The 24,158-nt window shown below is 43.5% G+C and overlaps 1 protein-coding gene across 1 annotated transcript in view; it reads right to left on the bottom strand.

Moving 5' to 3' along the window:
• Positions 1–24,158, bottom strand: part of MID1 (midline 1) — a 269,028-nt gene that overhangs the window by 94,789 nt on the left and 150,081 nt on the right. The window contains exons 4-5 of the mRNA XM_081327462.1: positions 12,508–12,615; positions 84–232 (exon numbers count right to left, since the gene is read on the bottom strand). Coding sequence (XP_081183588.1) covers positions 84–232; positions 12,508–12,615 — 257 coding nt within the window. The remainder of the gene's footprint in view (positions 1–83; positions 233–12,507; positions 12,616–24,158) is intronic.

Below are 24,158 nucleotides of genomic sequence, written 5' to 3'. Positions count from 1 at the left end.
ACATCTGATTGTCATATTACAAAGAAAATGGTTAGCCAGGTTATCTAATTCTCAAGACTCTTCAGTCCTGTTTATGGCATTACCTTTCAGTTATGTTTTTAGCTGACTGCAGGAAGCGTGCATGATCATTCTCCTTCAAAGATTGTTCAGCCTGTGAGATAAGAGAGGTGGAGCGTTCAATACATTGCTTGCAATTAGCTATCTGCTGGGCCAGTTTTCTCAGTCTCCCAACCTAGAGCAAAGAAGAAAACTGTTACTTCTGTGGACACAAAAATGAGCTTTAACATTTGACCATAGCTCAAGATCATAGGAACCTAAGTTCTAAAAAAGTATTTATTATTATCCAGAGTGGGGTGAAAACAACCACAACCCATTTTCTTTAAAAAAAAAAATTTAGAACAAGAAATCTTAATTGCCATCAGGACAATAGTGCTCTACTGTACTGTGCCCAACTGGATGTCTTGAAAGCAGCTTTAAAAGGTCTATGACTTTTTGCTTTAATTCTTGACCTTAGAACAAAAGGAATAATTTAATTTCTCCTTGGGAATGTCTTTTTCTGGAGGGTTCGCCCCCCCAGCTAAGTCTGGTATATTAACAAAAGTGGGTACCATACTGCATTATCAGTGCAATACAAATGGGACGTTTTAATTCCAATTCACTTTTAACATTCATTACACTGCAACACTAAACAAATTTATTTAATAGTAAGTCCAATTGAATTAGTAGATTATTTTCACTGCAACTATGTTTCAGATGAATCTACTGAGGCAGTATTGAACTACATTTGAAATGGAAGAGTAATAGAACATAAAGACCACCTCAATCTTTTCTAATGCTCTCCTTCTTTAGTAATCTGACAAGAAACTATTTAATTACATTCAAGAGTACAATTCTCCCAACAATAAAAGCAACTTGAGACCTTGCTTGAGACCTTTCCACTGAGACACTGGGAATATAATGGCATATTAAATAAACCCTGTGTCTAATCCAGTGCAACTATTCTTATACTTATAACAAAAATTGGGACCACAATTTCCAGTGCTAAGCAAAGCAGTTGATAAGTGAGCCATTCTCACTTTTATGACCTTTTTGTCACAATTGTTAAATGAATCATTGCAGTTAAGTGAATTGTGTGGTTGTTAAGTAAATCTGATTTAACAAATTCACTTAATTTTGAATCTGTTGACTTTGCTTGTTGGAAGCCAGCTGGGGTTGCAAATGACAATCACATGACTCTAAGGAGCTGCAACCATCATAAATACATGCAGTTGCAAGTCCTAATTTTGATCATATGACCGTGGGGATGCTGCAATGGTTTTAAGGGTAAGGACTGGTCATAAGTCATTTTTACAAGCTATTAAACTTTGAATGATCACTAAAGAAATGGTTATAAGTTGAGAACTACCTGTATTTATTTTCAACTCAAGTATTCTATATTGCAAACAGAAATAAGATCTCCTGACTCATTTGTTCCTATTTTCTGAATCATGTAGATTTGAATCTCTGACATTCCTCACTAAAGAAACAAAAGAACTCCTGAAATTACCTGCAACTTGGTAAGGCTTGAGATTTTGGAAAAACAGCCCTATAAATTTAGCATGTGGATGATATCAGGCCTTTATTTCTAATATACTTCCAGACACTGTAGTGCCTTTTACACTAGGCTGAGAAAGTGGATAACTTATATGAAATGTTAAATCCAAAGTATACCAGTTCTACTGCTTAACTACATACTCATACTGCTAAAGTAGAAACACCTGCTTAATTTGCTGAAATTTGTTTGGGAATGAATGTTAAACTATTTTTCTCACCCGGTCAACAGCATAAAGTACAGTAATGAGCATATCTGTTAATAAAAAAAGGTCTCAGTTCTAGTCACCATCCTCAAACAAATAGCAGGAGAGGACTTTAAAAGAGTGGATTAATCAATTGAGAAACACATGGCTCATGGTGCACAACACCTTGGCAGATGCCAGGTGGCTTACAAAGCCCACACTGAAAAAAGAAGAGTAGAACCCAAACCATAGCTTGAATTCATTCGAAATATTTCATCTACTTCCATCTGCATCTCCACTATTTTTAGAGCCTATGCCAGTAGATTAATAATCACTTCTGCTATATCTTCCTCCTTGTCTTCAGGTATATTTTGGAATCTTAAATAGTGTACAGCTTTCTCCATTTCCAAGGCTGCAACTGTTCCTTCTAAGCTTTGATTTGCTTGTTCTAGTCTTCCATTTTTTTATCAGTTTCTTCTGATTTGTCTTCCATTTTCTGAATTCTTTGTTCATTTTTAGCAATCATTTGTTGATGGGTGTCAGATTGTGTCTTTATGTCAAGCATTTGCTCATTTAGCTTATCAAAGTTGTTTATTGTCTCTTCATGATTTTTTCTGTATTGATTCTTGGATTAGCTGTAGTGTGGCTTGCATCTCTTTTTGGAAGCTGTTTGTTTTTTCTCATTGTAACATTATTTCAATAGATCCCTGACTTGCTGGACTATGTTACTGAAGAGGAATTTGTTGTGCAGAGGTCTCCTTGTGCTACCAAAGAGTTGCACAGACAAGGAAGGGTACTGAGAGCAGTAAGAGTCACACAGTAACAACAAGAGTACACTGAGTTGTAAAAGCAAAAAGTAGTTTACTTTTGAGGTGGTGTAAGAACAAAAATGCACAGTCAAAAATAAACAGTCCAGGTCATTCAAAATAGCAACGGTCCAAGGAGTAATCCAAAATACAAAGTCTTCTTACCGGTCCAGAGGTCAATACACAGTTCAGGTTTATCACAGTAACAGAGCAAAAACAGTAATAGTAGAGAGCAGTGAATTGAGAGAGAGAAAGAAGCTATGTTACTAGCTCCCTCTTATGGCCATGAGAACACTTACACACCCATTGGCCAATTAACATCTTAAAGACATAACATCATGGTTAAAATATTTTCAACCCAACATTGTAGGCTAACACCAAATGTCTAACAGTGCAGAAGAATTATTTTTTTTTGTAATTTTAGCAAGATTTGGTGCACTCATTTTTCAATTGAGCAGGTTTTGTAAATCCACAAAGGGAAAAGGAAAGAGAGAAAAAAAAGCCAACTGCTTTATGCTATTATCCAACCGTGAAACAAGCCAACTGCTTTAGGCTAATCCAAATGTTCCAGTTACTTTAAAAATGTAAAAAGCCCTCTGTTTCCAAGTAGTTTCTATTACAGTTATATCCAGGGTCAGAAGATATGATTGTAGAAAGTCTTTTCTAGCACAGTGTCACATAAAGTTCTTTTGTTTACAACAGGTGTTAGTTCAAGGTCAGCAGTTTCTCCAGTTCTTTTAATGTTATTGTAATATCTTCTTTCACCAGTAGATGTCCTTATTTACTGTATTGTCTATATCCAGGTTTAATAAAGTTCTTTTTAAGTTACTTTCTCACAAAAATTAGATAAGACATTTTTTCCACATTGTAAAAGTTAACCAAATTTTCTTTAAATCAGTCCCAATTCCATTTTTATATATTCTTTTGCATTCTTTAATTTTGCTCCCCCATTTAAAATTTTTCACCAGTTTTGACACTTTTCTTCCCAAGTCTTCCTGGGGTCTTTGCTTTAGGAATTTTATCCAATCAGGGGATTTTTATTTCCAAGTCCACAGGAAAGAGAAATAGAAAAAAAGCTTTACGTGCATCCAGATCTCAGCACGTTGTTGACAATCAGCTGTTCAGAGGCATGCCATGGTTCTCCACTTTTTCCCTGGTTGTCTATGACTAGGGCTGCCTGTGCATAACAGGCAGCCTTTCTTCCATCCATTTGAAGAGGATCCTTGGTTTGTTTGGGCCGACTGCTGTCAACTCCAAACTTCCAAGGCTTCCCTTCTTCTTTGTCACTTCTCCAGGGCAACTTTCCGATCCCTTGGGATCGCCAGACAGAGTGAAATCAAGCTAGGAAACCAGAGCTCCAATTCTTTCAGCTGTCTTGTCATGACACCAAACCGGAAGCCCCTGGAGCAAAGGTTCTGATGGCTCAGGAACCACTTGTCTTTCTCTAGGGTCTGCTTGAACGTAAGGGTAGTGGAGTTATTTAGTGGTTGGGCTGCTTGTGTTTGCGGTCTCGTAGTCACTGGGGCTGCCATCTATTCTGCTGGGAGCAAGGGCTTGACAAATTTTTTTTGGTTATACTGTTATACTGGGGCAGTCTTGACAAAGTATCGGCTAAAAAATTCTTTCCTTTTGGTAGGTAGCGAAGGATAAAATTGAAGCACCCATTGCGCCTGTTTTGGGGACAATTTCCTCAGGGTCTTTAGGGCTTCTAGGTCTTTACAATCAATCAAAACTTGAAAAAGGATTTTGTTCCTTTTCAGGAAGTGCCGCCAGATGAGAAGGGCCCATCTGACTGCATAGGCTTTCTTCTTCCACACCATCCAATGTTGCTCTGTCTCTGTCAATTTTTTTCAATGTATACGCGCAAGGATGCAGTTGGCCTTGGTCATTCTCTTGGAGTAGCATCACTCCTACAGCCACTTCGTTGGCATCAACCTGAATCACAAAAGACTTTTCAGGGTCTGGATGTCTCAACACTGGTTCGGTGGAAAAAAGTCTCTTTAGCTTTTTGAATGCTGCTTGGCATTCCATAGTCCATTTTAGTGGCTGGCTAGGTTTCAGTTTGTCCACCCCCCCTCAGGCAATTCCCTCCCCCTGTTACATTCCACAGAAAGATACATCAAACCAAAGAGGAACTGAGTAAACAAAGCAAAGCTAAGCACAGCACAGGAGAGCTCCAAAGGGTCCCCTCCCCTCACAATGGCAGCATCCCAACAGAGCTCTACAGGGACCTGACATATGCATACTGTTGCAGGTTACCCTTCTCATTCTCTTGCAATGGCACAGCCCCCACTGCTACATTGCTGGCATCCACTTGGATGACAAAAGGTTTTCCTGGGTCTGGGTATTTTAGCACTGGCTCAGCAGAAAACAATATTTTAAGCTTTTCAATTGCCACCTGGCTTTCCATAGTCCATTTTAAGGTTGGCTGGGTTTTGGTTTGTACCCCCTCCTTTTGTCTTTAGGAAGTTAGTGATGGGGAGGGCTATTTGACCAAATGAAAGAATAAACTGCTGGTAAAAATTGGCAAATCCCAGGAAGCTTTGCAGCTGTTTCCTGGTTTGGGGACATGCCGATTCCAGTATCGCCCACACCTTTTACGGATCCATTTCAACCCCTTCATGGGAGAGTTGATATCCCAAGCAGTTAATTTTTTCTTTGTGAAACTCACATTTGGATAACCTGGCATACAATTTGGCTATGCTGAGTTTTTTAAGCACCTCCCTGATCAACTTTACATGCTCCACTTTTGTTTCAGTGTATATAAGGATATCATCAAGATACACTAGGACAGGGCTTTTCAACCAGTGGTACAGGTACCACCTGTGGTACATTGGCACCTGGCAGGTGGTATGTGACCATCCTAGAAAAGTGGTAGCAGGGGAGGGGAATGAGCTGAACCGGTGGCAGCACTGTACAAGCCTGAGCGAGAGATGGCTGGGGCTGCAGGGCTGTCAGGGCTGAGCGGAAGGACCAGGATCAACGCCAGGCTCCAGCTGGAGCTTGGCACTGATCCTGGTGCTTCTGAGCCCAGAAAAAGCACCGATCAGCTGGAATGTTGCAGCATCTCCAGGGTCTTGTGATTTACATTCAGATGCTTGACAACTGATTAATATTTATGAAGGTCACAGTGTCCCAGGGTCATGTGAAGTGACCAAAACTTGCTGCAACCACCCAGCAGAGGAGGGGGAATAAAAACCAAGCACACTCCCACCCCACCCCCACTGCCAATCCTCAAAAGAAATGCTCAGAACAATGAAAACCTCGGACAGGAGGAAGAGCACCGCCAGGTGGGCAGGCAGGTATCTTGCTTGGCTGTGGCTTGGGAGGCACTTTTTTCAGTGCCATTGTAACTTTGAACATTCACTAAGCGAACTGTTGTAAGTCGAGAACTACCTGTACTTCATCACTTTTTTTCTTTTTTTGGTCATCAGGTTTTTGATACCTTGCTAGGCGACTGGTGGTACTTGGATGTTGCCATATCCTAAAAGTGGTACAATGGGTGAAAAGGTTGAAAAGCCCTGCACTAGGACCCCTTTGTACAAATGTTCATGGAGCACCTCATTCATTAGCCGCATTAATATGGCAGGTCCTCCTTGCAGGCCAAAAGGGAGTACTTTGAACTGAAAGCAGCCTAGCAGGCAGTTGAAAGCTGTTTTCCATTTGTCTCCTTCCTTGATTCTGACTTGGTAATAAGCTTCCCTCAAGTCTAGCTTTCAAAATTTTTCCCCAGCTGGGCCATCTACTACAGAGAACAACATTTTTTCAAAAAACTGTTGACCGTCTGGGACTATAAATACTCACTAAACTGTAAGCCCAAGAATTGTTTGCAGAGAAAGAAAAACCTTGACTCTTGGCTAATCTTCTAGAAGGGAGATTTATTGAAAAGCTTTTAGGTGGCTAAAAATTCTGGACTGTAATTTTGGCTTCTTGATAATTCTAAGACCCCTGAACAGAAAAACTGTTATAAAACACTGCTTTCAATGATGCCTTGACAATTGGAAATGCATTGGACTACAAAAGCCATATATAAAGATAAGAACCATATAAGATTTGGATGTTTGGATTTTAAGACTGGCTGGTTTGTAATTATGCCCAATAAGAACAATTGCGGACAAAACTTTATCCTTTGCTTAAATATCTTCTGCATGTTCCACCAGATTTTAATCCAAAAAGCTTTAACCTTTTTACAGGTCCACCATATATGAAAATACGTTGCGTCTTCGCCACCACATCTCCAGCATTTAGGTTGATAGTTCGGATACATACTTGCAAGCTTTTTAGGATCTAAATGCCACCTATAAAACATTTTATAAAAGTTCTCTCTTAAATTTTGAGCTTGTGTAAATTTTACATTCCTCACCCAGATCTTCTCCCAAGTGTCCATTGTTATAACTTCTTGAATATTCTGAGCCCACTTTATCATACAATCTTTAACAAGTTCTGTTTCTGAGTCAATTTCTATCAATGCAAGATATATCCGTTTGATATGTGCTGGACCCTGATTTCTAATTTGCTTTACCAAATTTTCATCAGTCATTGAGAAACCAATTTTCTAGTCTTCTTTCCACCTGGCCCGTAATTGACCATATTGAAACCAAGTTTGAACAATCTTCTCATCTCGTAAAAGATTATACGGCTTCAAACACCATACGTTCCTCTCCAAACTTAAGATCTCCTTGTACGTAGTCACATCATGTTTGAAGCCAACATTTATATTTTCTATTGCATGTTTTGGAATTGCCCACAACGGTATCTTGTAGTCTAACTTATGGCTATACTTCTTCCAAACTCTCAGCAATGCCTGTCTTAGAATATGCACTTTAAACACATTATCTACCTTCTTATCATACAGTAAATATGCATGCCAGCCAAATAACAAGTCGTGGCCCTCAAGATTTAATAATCTCCCTTGTGTCAAATTAATCCAATCACTTATCCCTGACAACGCAGCAGCTTCATAATATAATTTAAAATTGGGCATTTTAAGACCACCTCTTTCACGCGTATCCTGCATAATCTTAAGTTTAACTCGTGGCCTTTTCCCTGCCCATACAAATTTATTGATACCCCGTTGCCATTCCTCCAAATTTGAATCTTTTTTAAGAATCGGTATCATTTGGAATAAAAATAAAAATTTAGGCAAGACATTCATTTTCACTGCCTCAATTCTTCCCAGTAAAGACAATTGCATTTTTTCCCAACTCTCCAATTCTTTTTGAATTTTTCCCCATAACTTTTCATAATTATTTTTATATAACTTTGCATTTGAGGGTGACAAATACACCCCCAAATATTTAACCCTTTTAACAATCTCAAATCCAGTTAACCCTTCTAAAAGGGCCTTTTGCGATGCTGTCATATTTTTGGCTAATATTTTAGTTTTTTGTACATTGACCTTAAATCCAGAAACCTTCCCATATTGCATTATTATCTCCATCAGGTCCACAACAGAATTTTCTGGCTGGGTCACCGTAACAACCAGATCGTCTGCAAACGCCCTCAGTCTATAATCCTGATCTCTAATTTGAATACCCTTAATTTTTTCCGAATTCCGTATTTTAATCAATAATATCTCCAATGTTAAAACAAATAATAGAGGTGATAACGGACACCCTTGTCTTGTACCCTTTTCAATATTGCATACTTCAGTCAAACTATTATTTACTATTATTCGGGCAGTTTGTTTTTGATATAATGCCCTGATTGGTTGTAAAAATTTATCCCCAAAATTCATTTTATCTAGAACTTTCATCAAAAATTGCCAATCCAGTTGATCAAAGGCTTTTTCAGCATCTAAAAAGATCAACGCCGCAGGGATCTGTTTGTTCCTTTCCAAAAACTCCACCAAATCAACTATATGCCTCACATTATTTTTCATTTGCCTACCACTAATAAACCCAGTTTGGTCCCCATGAATCATCTGTTGCAAAACCCTCATCAATCTATTAGCTAAAACCTTAGCAAATATCTTGTAGTCCGTATTCAAAAGTGATATTGGTCTGTAATTTCTTACTTGAGTAACATCCTGATCTTCCTTCGGAATCAGGGAAATAAAAGCAGTTCTCCAAGACGGAGGCACCTTTCCTCCCCTTTGAATTGTCTGAAACAATTCCCTTAATGGCTTTATCACCTCCGATTGTAGATTTTTGTAATAGACCGCAGTCAGTCCATCCGTACCTGGCGCTTTATCCACCTTCAGCTGCTTAATTGCTAAAAAAATTTCTTCTTCTGTTATCAATTGATTAATCTCTTCCTTTTGTTCTTGTGTAAGAACCGGGATGTTGGCATTCTTCAAATATACGTCAATATCTACTTCATTAATCTTATCTTTAGCATATAATTTGGAATAAAAGTCCACAAAGGCTTCCTTAATAAGGTCCTGTTGATACACAACCTTACCTTTATGTTCTATTTTGTCTATGTTAGAAGCCCTTTGCTTTTTTCTTAACCTGTAAGCCAACCATCTACCTGGTTTATTGGCATTGCAAAAAGTGTTATGTCTAGCAAACTGTAAGTTAGTTGCCACCTGATCAGCCATCAGCTTAGTGTAGTATTTTTTATAACACATGAAATGTAAAAATACTGGGATGATGTATGTGAATGAAAAGTTTGGATACTTAAAGGTAATCAATTTTGAGAAAGTTATGACTACAAGAAAAGATGTTATATGTGGATGTTATAAGATATATAAGTAGTATAGTATTTTTATAATATATGAAATGTGAAAATATTGGGATTGTGTACATTATGTGAATGAAAGGTTTGGGTATTAAAAGGTAATCAATTTTGAGAAAAGTATGACTGATAAGAATAATTTGATTACTGAGGGGAAATTAAGCTTAAATAAGAATTCTGAAAACAGGACATATAGTGACTTAATAAAATTACTTTTACAAATACAATTGAAACATAAGCTGACCAGAAAAGATGTTATATATGGATGTTATCGTTATTTATACAATCACACAAAAATGTTTATATCCAACCTTATATATATCAAAAATATTAAATATTTGTTTAAAGTTGATGAAGGAGAATACTATTGGAAGAAGAGAAGATCAAGGAAATATATTAATTAATATATTGATTATGGAATTATAGGAATTAATCACTATTGATTGTTTTTAAATATATGAACCCAGACAACATGCTGTTTACTAAGCACTAAAGATTGTTATTGTAAAAAAACCCAATAAAATATATTAAAAAAACAAAGTGAAAGGAGAAACAAATGCTAGCAATAAAAAACATCTTCAATGCACACCCATTCGTGCTCCCCCTCCCCTTTTTATGGCAGTGTTCCAGAGGGACTTGACAGCTTTTTTCACAGAGGGAGAGTTTGTTTGATTTCTTCAAGCAACTTTAGCAGCAAAGGACCACAGTAGGTAACTTGCATATGTACTCTTTCTCTCTCTTTCACATAGACACATACACATACAAACACAGACACAAAGCAAAGATCATGGTGAAACTGATTTCAAAGTTAGCTAGGTAACCAAACTTGAGTGGTTACCTTGCACAGAGATTAACATCAGAAATATGTGTAGTATAGTTATTAACAAATATTTAATTTGAGCTTCTTCTGTATTACAATAAAATATTCCATTAAATTTCTACTTCTGTAAATCACTAATGGTCTCAACTTCCTTTAATATGCTTCTATGATCTTGCTTTCTTACAGAACAAACTAAGAAAGTTAATTTGTGTAACTGTCTTTAAATATAGTACTTATACTTATTTATAATGTCTATGTAGATGATTATAAGTTATGAATTCTTATTTTTATAGTCAGTTTTTGCTGTAGGAATTTTTTCAAACCTTAATTAAAGCATAAATATTTTAGAATATTATATAAATTATTCTGGTGGACAAAACATCATTTCCCTTGCAAATATCATTTGTACAGTTATTATTTATATAAAGTATCATACCATGTTTTCCCAAAAATAAGACCCAACTGGAAAATAAGCCCTAGCATAATTTTTCAGGATGCTTGTTAATATAAACCCTACCCCCCAAATAAGCCCCACTTAGGATCATCAGCCAGACGGACACATTTAGTATGTCCATTGTAACACACGATGTATTGAATTATAAAATAATATAAATATATAAATAAATATAAATAAATAATATTATTGACATTAATACTTATAATTATAATTATTTGTAAATATCCAAGTGGGAGGCTTTGGACGCAAGGTGAACGCCTATGTAAACAGATGAACTTGAGTCTTATTGCTGAATGGCCAATCTGAGTACAGATACAACACACAAATAATGTGTGCACTTGATAACGAATGGATGTGTCTCATAATTCAATAAGTCGTGTGTTGTAATGGATGTACTTAATACACTTGTGTGAATTTTGGTGCCTGCAATCTTTTGTCGCTTTTGTGTGGATGATCACTCTTAACTGTCATTATTTTTGTTGTCACTCTTGTCTCGTAAGTCTTCAATTAACATTTGATTTATAATAATAATAATAATAATAATAATAATAATAATAATAATAATAATAATAATAAGTAAGTTGGAAGGGACCTTGGAGGTCATCTAGTCCAACCCCCTGTTCAGGCAGGAAACCCTATACAATTTAATGCAGACTCAAGATTTAATGCAGACATGCCAAACACAAGGCCAGCGAACTCACCCGCTGGACACACCTCCCTCCATCTGTCTTTGCTTGCCCATGGCTGTGATGGGGTAGGAGGCCATGTGGCGCATCCAACAGGCTGGAATACATGCCTTCCCCTATTCTTCTGCCTTTGTTTGCTGTTGGTGCATTGCCGCCAGGTGAGGCAAGTGTTCAGGTTGGGGTGGGGGTGGCCTGGCTGCAGGACTCTGAGATGCATGGGTGAAGGCCAGCTCTGAGGCTCTATTCAGCCAGGGCAGAGCAGGGAGTCCTGGCTGCCTCTTGGTGCCAGGGGCTCCCTGACCTTCCTGTTCACCAGGGTTGTCATGGGTGCAGTGATGGGAGTCTCATCCCATGTGTGTGGCAGAATTAGTGGATGAGATTGGATGGCGGGGACCATGCCTGCAGGGGCAACGGCATGGTACCACCCCAACTCACCACTTGCCTCTTCTCCAGTTTGCAGTGGCAGCACCAGCAGCAGACAGAGGCACATGGGGGCCCCCGTGATCTGGCCTGCCAGATGTTCCTCATGGCCGTCTGCTCCATCACAGCCATGGGCAAACAAAGACAGATGGTGGAATAGAGTGGGCGGGTGGCTATGGGGTACATCTGGCAGGCAGGATCGCATGTCTCCACCTGTGCCTCTATCTCCGCCTGCTGCTTGGAGGGCTGGCCTGGTGGTTGCAGCACTTGGACTCACATGTGCTGCATGGGTTATGAAGCCCTAGAGTGCTCTGGCCAAGGGCTGGCGGGTTGCAGCTGCTGCCAAACACTGTTGGCCCCTGAGAGCTCACCTCCTGCTGTGTGTGCACCAGGGAGGTGCCCAGCCAGGGTGGGCTGTGGCTGAGGTGGCAGGGGACGGTCCATCACCATCTCTAGGGTAGCCCCAAGGGCCAGATATGGGTCGATCCAGCCCACGGGCCTTGTGTTTGACATGTCTGTTGTACATGAAAAAATAAGACATCTCCTGAAAATAAGCCCTAATGTGTCTTTTGGAGCAAAAATTAATATAAGGTCCAGTCTTATTTTGGGGAAAACATGGTATAATAGAAAGATAAAATAACATAAGATAGTATCTTTCAACAGGCATTCAATAGACTTTAAATGAAGACTGAAATGTTTATTTAATAAGTTTAGACAACAGGCAAATAAATTAAGCAGCTGTCAAGGGGATTTCAAGATGTGCATTTTATAGAATACTTAAATAAGAAATTAGAAATTTTGTGGAGCATTAACCATTTAGTAAGAAAGTTAATGTATTTCAGAATCTGAAAGATAAAATTCTTACTTTTCCCTCCTTGATTTTGGTTCCAATTATCTGACGTCTTTGCTGGATTATTTCGATAAGAAGGTCACATTCTTCCATCAACTTGGATTCTTGTTGAGACGCATTCACCTAAAGAATAGATCAACCTTTTACACTGAATAAATCTAAAAACATTAAAAACAAGATAAAACTAACAAAGTTGCATTGTTTCACACCCATGTTTTTAAAATACTATTTGTCAACGCTGCTAACATCGAATGTTATTGCCTGACAAGAGATGAAGAAGTAGCTATTTCATATGTTAAACTTGTGTATTGCTTTAAGACTAGTGTATTGCTTTAGTTTAAAATTGGGGGAGGGAAGAGTAGGAATGCACTTTCAAGGCCATTTGTCTCTCTAAAGAAGATAAGATTTTGGCAGTTCTTCTAACGGAAGAGAAACTGATTCTTTAAATTAATTGGAGAATATGATTAATGACAAAATTAGAAAGGTGGAGAATTGTGTTTTAATATATTGTGCAAGGGGCGGAGATTTCAGATTCCAGCTTCCTTCGAGCAAGCATTTGCCGGTGTATTAGGCTAATAAAGGACTTTTAAGGTAAACAATGCCTCAGAGTCACTTGAAAAGGCTTGAAACAGGCTCACTTTATCGCCTGCAAAGGACTTCCATCGGCTCAACGCCTGACTAGGTTGTTCCTAAAACATATCTATCAACTACATGGTGCCCCTAAGCGAATAATTTCAGACAGAGGGGTGCAGTTCACAGTGAAATTTTTGGAGAAACTTTCTTAAATTAATTGGATCATCTCAAGGCTTATCAACTGCTTTTCACCCGGCTACTAACGGAGCCGCAGAGTCTGCCAACAAAATGGTGGAACAATGCCTTAGATGCTATGTCTCTTACCAACAAAAGAACTGGACCGACCTCCTCCCTTTCGCAGAGGTGGCTTACAATAATTCAGTACATAGTAGCACTGGCTACACTCCTTTCCGTGTAGCCACAGGGAAAGAATTCAACCCCATACCGGAATACCCTCAGTTACCCTCTGCTTCCCAGACTCTTGATCATTGGGTGAGGGGTTGGGAAGAAGTTTGGAAAAATACAAAGGTGGCCTTAAAAAAGACTTTTGAGAGCTACAAAAAGCAAGCTGAAAAAAAGAGAGCTCCCCAAAGAACATTCCAAGTTGGGGAAAAGGTTTATTTGTTGACTAAATACTTATGCATTAAACTACCTAATAAGAAATTGGGACCGAAATTCTTGGGGCCTTTCCCCATTGTGAAAATCATCAACCTGGTCACAGTAAAATTGAAACTACCCAGAGTTTTGGGGGAAATTTGCCCGGTGTTCCATTGTAGCTTGCTGAAACCTTTTCGAACCTCCACTTTAAGACTTCCCCCTAAGAAAACACCTGGACCCCTCATGGTAGCAGGTCAAACCCATTATGAAGTGAAACGTATTCTTGACTCTAGAATCTTTAAGGGAAAATTGCAATACCTAGTACAGTGGAAGGGATACTCATTGTCTGAAGCCACTTGGGTGAAATCTACTGATGTGAAAGCTGACAGACTTATCAAAAGGTTTTATGAGAAACACCTCAACAAACAAAAAGCCAATTCCTAACTTGTGTGTTGTTTACATTACAGGATCTGTTCTTTTTCTAAGGGGGGGATGTCAATGCTGCTAACATTGAATGTTATTGCTTGACAAGAGATGAAGAAGTAGCTATTTCATATGTTAAACTTGTGTATTGCTTTAAGACTAGTGTATTGCCTTAGTTTAAAATTGGGGGGAGGGAAGAGTAGGAATGCACTTTCAAAGCCATTTGTCTCTCTAAAGAAGATAAGATATTGGCGGTTCTTCTAATGGAAGGGAAACTGATTCTTTAAATTAATTGGAGAATATGATTAATGACAAAATTAGAAAGGTGGAGAATTGTGTTTTAATATATTGTGCAAGGGGCAGAGATTTCAGATTCCAGCTTCCTTCGAGCAAGCATTTGCCCGTGTATTAAGCTAATAAAGGACTTTTAAGGTAAACAATGCCTCAGAGTCACTTGAAAAGCCCATACCTCGGAAACTTGACACTATTAAGCTTGAATGAATGCTTAAATTCTTGAAAACAATATAGTTTCTCAGATAATATTGATACAAGTAACTATAATATATGGGTTGTCAAAGTTCTGACTAATGGACCTAAACAAATTAGAATTCGTGGCTTAAAGTTTCCTCAAAGTACATGTTTATTGGATACTTAATATCGGCATGGTCAAAAGTGAAACCAACTCTAAACTCCCCCCCCAATGGAATTTAATATAACACTTCCCTCCCCCTACTATACTATTGATCACGTTACCCAATGAGGGCAATTGGCAAGCGCTGTGACACTTCTTCTCTCCACTTTCCAGCACCTGTAGGAATGACCTTGGTTCCCACAGGACTGCTCCGTGTTTAGTCTAGCAATCCTTTCAGTTTCTTTCCCCCCCTCCTCCCAACTATGTGGCAACTGAGAACGACAAAGATGGCTTCAGCCAGGTTCATTTCAGAAGTTGACAGTTGGACTCCCCTAAAGAGAAAGAAGTTCCTGAAAAATAACAAGCATAGATACACATTAGTGTTTTACTAATTTTCTACTCTATCGCTTGGAGTTTCCCTAGTTTTTGGGGGTGTTTATGATGAAATTTCTGTGTTAATCTATCAGCCTTTACATATCTGCTCTTTACCCAGGTAGCTTCTGACAAAGGATAACCTTTCCATTGAACTAGGTATTGCAATTTCCCTTTATACAGTCTAGAATCAAGAATCCATTTTATTTCATAACGAGTGTCACCCACCACCATAATAGGACCTGGAGCTACTTGGGGTTCTGGTCTCAGGGTCAATTATGTAACTGGTTTCAACAAACTGCAATGAAAAACTGGATGCATTTCTCTCAAAAGTCATGGGAGTTTTAACTACACTGTGACGGGGTTTATCATTTTTACGATGGGACAGGACCAATAAATTTAGATCCCAGTTTTTTACATGGTAGTTTTAACTTTAGGTATTTGGATGAGAGATAGACTTTCTCTCCTACATGAAATAGTTTGTGGGGTGGGGACTGCCTCTTCTTGGTGCCCCATGGAGTTGGTAGATATGTTTTAAAAATAGGTTTGCCAATTTCTGGGTAGAAGGGAGATCAGGACCTAAGCTATAAAGTGAGCCTGCTTTGAGAAAAGGTCAATAACAGTGTTCTGTACCAGCCTGCTACCGGCCTTGCAGAAAAGGCAATCCCTTTACAGACGGCAAAAGGCTGGAATACGTCTGCCAAATTTATTACAAAAACAAACAAAACATGAAACAAGATACCAGAGCTTTGAAACTCTATCGGAGCGGTTGCTTTCAGCAAACCAGCCCTCCCCCAAACATTCCCTTTATAAAGAGTTCAGGGCGTGGCCTCTCTTTGCCTCCTTCCGAGAAGTCCCACAGCCTTCCTCTGCTTGCTCCTACTTGACTGCCTCCTGCGTCGGGCGTCCTTGAACAGGGCCAGCTGTGGGTCATCTTCATCCACACTGTCAGGCTCACACAGCTGGGTCTGGGTCTCCACCAGGTAGGAGGGGCCTGGCTGGGGGCTCTGCGGAGCCTCAAAGCCATCATCAGCAAGTTCTTCAACACCCCCCTCCTCCCCCTCATCTGAGTCATCCGACCCAACTGCCGAACCCACAGGCTGACCCTGAATCACAACACTATCCCGCACCGCAGGGCCCTTCCCCCGGGGCTGCCGATCCGTATGCGGTCGGGATGGGAATTGTTCATGAAAAGCAGTCACCAACGCAGGGGCATGAACGGCGGTCACGTCTTCCCAGGTGAAGTCCTCTGGTCCGTAACCTTTCCATTCAATCAGGTACTGGAAACGACCTTTCAGCCAACGGGAATCCCTGATGCTGGCGACCTCATACTCGGGGGTGCTGCCTCCATCACGAGGTCCTGATGGGGGAGGTTCCGCTCGGCGGAGTGGACAAGCCGGTTGCTCGGGGACCAACAGAGACCAATGAAAGACTGGGTGCACGCGCAGGGAACGTGGCAGAGTTAAGCGATAGGCGACCGGATTGATGACAGCCTCGACTGGGAACGGTCCTAAATATCGGTGATCTAACTTTCTCACCAGCCGTGTTGACGGTAGGTTCCTGGTGGACAACCAGACCCGATCCCCCACCGATAGTGGAGGCGTATCCCGTCTTGACCGATCAGCAAACCTTTTGTAATCGCCCTTGGCCTTCTCTAACTGACGTCGCACCAATCGATGGATCGCCTGTAACTCTGCCATGAAGTCGTTCGCTGCCGGCTCCGGTGAGTCCATGGGAGAAAGGGGGAAAAACCGGGGGTGATAACCCACATTGGCCAAGAACGGTGTCATCTGTGTGGAGGTGTGCTGCGAATTGTTAAATGCAAACTCAGCTATGGCCAGATAGTCCACCCAATTGTTTTGCTGCAGATTGACGTAGCAGCGCAGATATTGTTCCAGGATACCGATCACCTTCTCGGTTCCCCCGTCAGTTTGAGGATGATGCGCGGACGAGAGACAAATCTTGATATCCAACGCATGCATCAACTCCTGCCAGAAGCGGGCTGTAAACTGGGCCCCCCTATCAGAGACGACTCTATCAGAGAGGCCGTGCAGCCGAAACACCTGCTGAATGAACATACGACTAGTGGCGCGGGCTGACGGTAAGCCGCGACAGGGGATGAAGTGCGCCATCTTGGTCAGCATGTCCACCACCACATACACTGTCGTAAAACCAGAGGATGGGGGTAAATCCGTCAGAAAGTCCATGGACACAGCCCCCCAGGGTCTTTTGGGTGTTGGCAAGGGCTGCAGTAATCCAGGCGGGGCCCCTGTCGCTGACTTGGCCTGCCTGCATGGGATGCAGGAGGTGACATAGGACTGGACGTCGTGTCGGACTCGGGGCCACCAGAAGGTACGGGAGACCAGGTTCAGGGTCTTGAACAGGCCAAAATGCCCCGCTGCCGGGTTATCGTGACACTGGCTGAGGACGAGTCCCCTGAGTGGCCCTCCCGGAACATAGAGCCGGTCACGATAATACAAGAGTCCATCCGTGACCGTCCAAGGAGAATCTGGCCCCACCTCCTCCTTCCGCTGAGCCACCCACACCTCCTGCTGCTGTGCCTCCCGGATCCGAGCCCGTATATCAACCGGCTCCCGTACCGCAGCAAAAGACTCGACGGGGATCACTGTCCTGGGCAGAAGCTTGTCTTCCACTCGGGAATATTCGGGCTTCCTGGACAGAGCATCCGCTCTTTGATTGTGCCCGCTAGGTATGTACCGAACCCGGAAGTCAAACCTTGCAAAGAAAAGAGACCACCGGATCTGGCGTTGGTTCAAATTCCGAGCGGTCTGCAGGCTTTCCAGATTCTTATGGTCCGTCCGGACCTCGATTTGATGCCGCGCTCCCTCCAGATGATGCCTCCAGGCCTCGAACGCCGCTTTGATGGCCAGCAGCTCCTTCTCCCAGATTGTATAATTGCGCTCCGAAGGGTTCAGTTTTCGTGAATGATATGCGCAATGGAAGAGGGTACCGCTGGGCGTCGTTGCCTGGAGTAACACCGCCCCAATGGCAATGTCAGAGGCGTCCGCCTCCACGACAAACGGCCGTTGCGGGTCAGGATGCTTCAAGATGGGCTCCTTCATGAAGGCTTCCTTCAAAGTCTGGAAAGCCTGTTGTTCTGGTGCGTTCCACTGGAACCGAGTCTTCTTCTGCAGGAGCCGGGTGAGGGGGGCTGTCAAGGCAGCAAACCCAGGGATGAAAGTTCGGTAATAGTTGGCAAATCCAAGAAGTCGCTGAACATCCTTCACGCGACGTGGGGGTTGTCAACTCTGCAAAGACTCAACCTTACTCAGCTCCATGGCGATGCCCTCAGGAGAAATGCGGTGACCCAGGAAATCGATGGTCACCCGGTAGAACTGGCACTTCTCCAACTTGGCAAACAGCCGATGTTCTCGGAGTCGCTGCAGGACCTGATGGAGATGCTGATGGTGCACCTCACGCGACGGGGAGTAGATCAGGATGTCGTCCAAGTAGATCACGACGAACTGATCCAACAAATCCCGGAAAATGTCATTCATGAAATGCTGAAACACAGCGGGGGCGTTGGTCAGGCCAAACGGCATCACCGTGTACTCAAAATGTCCATAGCGAGTACCAAACGCCGTCTTCCACTCATCACCCAGCCGAACCCTGACGAGGTTGTAAGCTCCACGCAGGTCCAGTTTTGTGAAGATCTTAGCCTCCCGGAGTCGGTCCAAGAGTTCGGGGATGAGGGGCAGCGGGTAATGGTTGCACACCGTGATGGCATTGAGTTTTCTGTAATCGCAGCAAAGCCGTAATTCGCCCGACTTCTTTTTGACGAAGAGCACGGGTGCAGACACTGGCGAGGACGAGGGCCGGATGAAACCGCGAGCCAAATTCTTCTCCAGAAAGTCCCGCAATGCAGCCAACTCGGGGTCCGACATGGAGTACAAACGCCCCACTGGGAGAGGCGCATCAGGGACTAAATCAATGGGGCAGTCATAGGGCCTGTGCGGGGGTAATTGATCCGCCTCTGTCTCGCTGAACACATCAGCAAAGTCGGACAGTTCGGGAGGCAAGGAAACCCCTGGGAAACCCTCCACCTGGCCGGCACAAATATGGCGGGAGTGGTCCACGCACTGCAAGCTTGGGAAGGTGACCAGGTTCTGTGACCAATAGATCTGTGGGTCATGCGCCCGGAGCCACGCCAATCCCAAGACCACGGGGAAATGCAGGTCTGAGGTGATATAGAACTGGATGGCCTCCACATGGGAACTGATGGCCATACATAATGGTTGCGTGGCGGCCGTAATAGGCCCAGACAGGAGCACTCGACCATCGATAGTCTCCACTAACATGGGCGGATCCACCGGGCACTGGGGAACAGCCCATTTGGCCACAAATGCTGAGTCCATAAAATTTGTGGTGGCCCCAGAGTCAATTAAGGCATGGACTGGAATCCCCTCTGGCTTGCCAGGAAGGATCAGACGTGCCTCCAATATCAGATGCCGTGGAGGTCCACAGGCAGCATCGGAAAGACGTCGCTCAGTGTTGTTGTTGTGGGACGCCCGATCTATCACACCGTCTAGATCGGGCTCGGGGCGTTTCCCGACAGAAAAGTAGGGGACTTTCTCGGGGCAGACTCGATCACTGATGCCCGCTGTCGCTTCTTTGGGCAAAAAGCAGCCAAATGTCCAGGGTCCCCACAGTAAAAACACAACCCCCCCGATCGTCGTCTGTTCATTTCAGTCACCGATAGACGAGACCTGGCGGCACCCAGCTCCATTGGCTCCTTCCTTTGAACTGGGGGCTCTCGCACAACAGGGGCGGCAGGGGTCTGTGGGGTGGCACGGCGACTCCTTCGCTGCTGCAACCGAGCATCGATCCGCAGGCAGAGATGGATCAGCCCATTCAGGTCTGAGGGAATATCCACACGGGCCAGCTCATCCAACATCTCCTCCGACAATCCATCCTGGAAGGCATCCACGAGCGCAGCCTCATTCCAGGCGGAATCCTGGCTAAGCAGCCGGAAATCGCTGATATAGCCCTGTAGGGGGCGTTGACCCTGCCTCAGAGCTTTCAGACGTCGAGTAGCAGTCTGCGTCTTAATAGGGTCCTCATACATCAGACGCATATGATCACAAAACCCCACAAAGTTGTCCAACAATGGGCTAGGTTGAGCCAGCAGAGGCGTGCCCCAACGAGCTGCATCACCCGAAAGAAGGCTTAACACAAACCCCACCTTATCCTGGTCAGTGGGGAAATCAGCTGCTCTCACGCTGATAAAGAGCTGGCATTGTCCCAGGAAAGCAGGAAACAGTTCTGGAGTGCCTGTAAATTTATCCGGCATTGCAACTTGGCATTTTCTCCTGGGTGGGGGCGATGGTGGGGGTGCAGCATGAACGTGAGCTTGCAGTTGAGCCACCTGAGCTGCCAGCAAAGTGAGTTGCTGGGTGAGCTGGGCATTCTCCGCACGTAGCTGCTCCATAATATTAGTAAGGGGTGGGAGGCTGAAAGCAAACTGTTCTGTACCAGCCTGCTACCGGCCTTGCAGAAAAAGCAACCCCTTTACAGACGGCAAAAGGCTGGAATACGTCTGCCAAATTTATTACAAAAACAAACAAAACATGAAACAAGATACCGGAGCTTTGAAACTCTATCGGAGCGGTTGCTTTCAGCAAACCAGCCCTCCCCCAAACATTCCCTTTATAAAGAGTTCAGGGCGTGGCCTCTCTTTGCCTCCTTCCGAGAAGTCCCACAGCCTTCCTCTGCTTGCTCCTACTTGACTGCCTCCTGCGTCGGGCGTCCTTGAACAGGGCCAGCTGTGGGTCATCTTCATCCACACTGTCAGGCTCACACAGCTGGGTCTGGGTCTCCACCAGGTAGGAGGGGCCTGGCTGGGGGCTCTGCGGAGCCTCAAAGCCATCATCAGCAAGTTCTTCAACACCCCCCTCCTCCTCCTCATCTGAGTCATCCGACCCAACTGCCGAACCCACAGGCTGACCCTGAATCACAACAAACAGTATAACAAATTACTGTATTTCTACTATTTTCTGGGAGCTCTATGATGAAATCCATTGCAATTTCCTCCCATGGCTGGAATGGGTTGTTACTTGTTGTAACAGCCCAGGGGGCTTCCTAGGTCTTTTTTCATAGCTGCACAGATTGCACAGATCTTTTAATGTCCTTTTTCATTCCTGGCCACCAGAACTGCCACCTTACCAAGTGTAAAGTCTTTAAAAACCCAAAGTGACTGGCTTGCTTGGCATTGTGGCTTTGTTGCAAGGCTTGAACCCTGAGAATGCTAGGAAGGTATAACTTGGAGCCTTTCCAGGCTAATTCATCTCTATATGTCAACACTTGTCTGCTGTCTATGAACCAGGGGGCAGAGTTTCTATGCCAAGCTGCTGTCGGGGCTGGTAGATTGCTTTCAAGTTTGATATCTCATGGTCATTTAAGAGGCCTTTTATGGTGAGGGGATGTGTCAGACCCTCAAACTATTTATTCCTTTCATTTTGTTTTTGAGTACTGCCATTCTGTTGGGAAGGGGGAGGTTTCACTCTTTTGGGAGGGGAGATGATCTGTGGATTGTATTTCCTCTGCTTTGTCCTTCCTACTTTTGATGCATCCCTCTTGGTTTGAAAGGGAAGAGGAATGTGACTGGGTCATCTGTCTTACATCTGCTATGCTGGGAAGAGACCGGGAGGAACAAGAAATGCCTGAGAACTGTGTGTCAGTGCTGCAAACATTGGCATGTTTTTGCACTGACAATATAAGAGGCAGCCTTTTGTTTAAACTGCTTCACTGACTCACAGAAGGGAGGCTATTTTAAGATGATAAGAAATAGCCGGCACAAAAAGGGAAGTGAAACTTCATATGTAAAACTAATTGAATAACGTGATTTATGATGTGTAAATAAGGGTGGGAATTGTGTATGATATGATGGGCTTAGGGGAGGAGATTTCAGATTCTGGCATCCATCCATGAGTGCCGATGCTGTGTTTCATTATTAAGACTTTTTAGATAAAAAATGCCTGAATTTTGTTTGAACTGTCTCATTAATCGGAACCACGACACTGCAGTTTTATCACTTTGGTTCCCATAACAACTTCACACCTATGAATTGGCCGAAATCATACTGAACCATTGGGCACTGGGGAGGGGTTTGAAATGAGAGTTTTACTGTAATGTTTAGCATGGGCTTTCTTCAGATCTTGCCTTGTATTCTGCTATCACTATGTCCCAATAAAAGTTCCTTTTGAAACGATGCTAGCTTCAGGAATTCTGCTTTCCTGAGATTGCTAGCTGAGGCAGGACCTTACATTAGGCAACATCTGCAAAGTGATCAGTCCAGAGAGGCATCAGCCTTACTGTGGGGACCATGCACACCATGTCGTTCCATGACAGCGAGCAAGTTGAAACTGAGTGCAGAGAAGAGTCCGCCTCCAAGACACATCCTGAAGAGAGCCCCTCCAGATGGATGGAGGCAATGGCTGCCATGGAGGAATCCATGAGGCTGAGGTGGTTGGTTGGTGTGGGAAAAAGGGAAGCTTGGGACGGAAGGGCCAAGTGAGTAAACTTCACCCGGGGCAGCCGAAAACAGAGCTGGAGATGTGACATGGTAATACTCTACAATGACAAGGAAGCCAAGGGAGAACAGGACCCAACTGACCAGATCCTGAAATGAGCAACACACTTCATGTTGGAAGCCTTTCAGGATTTGAAGGCAAAATCCAAGTGGCACAGAGAGAGGAGAGAGGAATGATTCGAGGTGGCACAAAGCAAGAACAAGTCAGCAACTACCAAAATTGCAGTGGGGACAGCTGGTTCTACAGGGACGGTGGCAACCACTCCCACTGCCTCTCAGCAAGCCAGCCCCATGAGGGGGGAGTGAATGTCCCACAAGCAGCCAGGGAAAGACCCCTGCAACCTGAACTGAAATTGGCCCTCCTTGGGGTGAAATTTGATGGAGACCCCCAACAGTTGGGATTTTTCCTCATTCATGTCCTCACCTACATGGAAGAACCCTTCCTAGCAAGGAAGCTAGAATCAGGGTTGTCACTCTGGCCCTAGAAGGTGCTGCAGCCCGGTGAATGATGACCCTGCACAACTCTGATGCCCTGGAGCTCTGAAACTTTGACTGCTTCATGATTGCCCTGAGGCAGTGTTTTGAAGACCATCTGGCCAATCGCAAGGCACAAGATCACATAAAGACAATGAGGCAGGGATGTCGCCCTGTACCTGAATACATGGAGGAGTTGTGAGACCTGGCATGCTGCCTCAACTGACCAGAGGACATCTTGGTGAGCTCCTTTAAAGACAGGTTCAACAATGACTTATATAATGCCTGTATCGCCTGTGGAGCCCCAGCCTGCCTTCATGATTGGTGCATCCTGGCTGAAGAAGTGGAGATCAACCAGAATCACAACCAATACCAGTCAGGCAGGGTTTGGAAGCAGACTTCGCCAGAGAAGAAAGGACAGACAGTCAAACCCACAACAACAGAACCGCATTCCACCGCTTGCTTTAAATGTAGCAAGGAAGACCATCATGCTCTGGAATGCCACACAAAACCCCCAGCAAAGAAGGGAGACTGACTGTCTGGAGGGAAGCCAATGAAACCAGCTCAATGCCCAAAGGACGCAGCCCTAAAGAGTGTGGTGGTCGTGGAGTTCCACCCAACTCCAAAATCAGAAGGGGGAATGCCGACCCCACCAGAGGACAAACTAGGGATGCCCAAAAGTGATTACAAAGATGACCCCTTGGTAAATGGGCCGATCACGTCAGGAAAAATGCAGTTTTAACAGTTCTATGGGCAATCAGGGAAAAAAAAATCAGGAAAAAAGTGGCTCTAATTGCCCTCTGAGATTTGGGTTGCACCAGGTGCCTGATCAGTCCAACCTTAGTAGTGAAATGGGTGTGTGTGTGTGTCTGATTGAGAAAGTTAAAGAACCCAATTGCATTCTGGCAACTTGATGGGTCTGACGCAGGGGGCATCCCAGCCAGTTTTGCCACAGAACCCCTGGGAATAGTTATGGAAGGCCACCCAGAGACCTTCATAGTGGCACCAGGCATGGAATAGCCTCTTGTTCTGGGCTTGACATGGCTG

The sequence above is a fragment of the Vipera berus genome (genome assembly GCF_964194415.1).
Source record: "Vipera berus genome assembly, chromosome: 4".
Taxonomy (NCBI): Eukaryota; Metazoa; Chordata; class Lepidosauria; order Squamata; family Viperidae; genus Vipera; species Vipera berus.
This window is presented reverse-complemented; position numbering and strand designations above follow the sequence as displayed.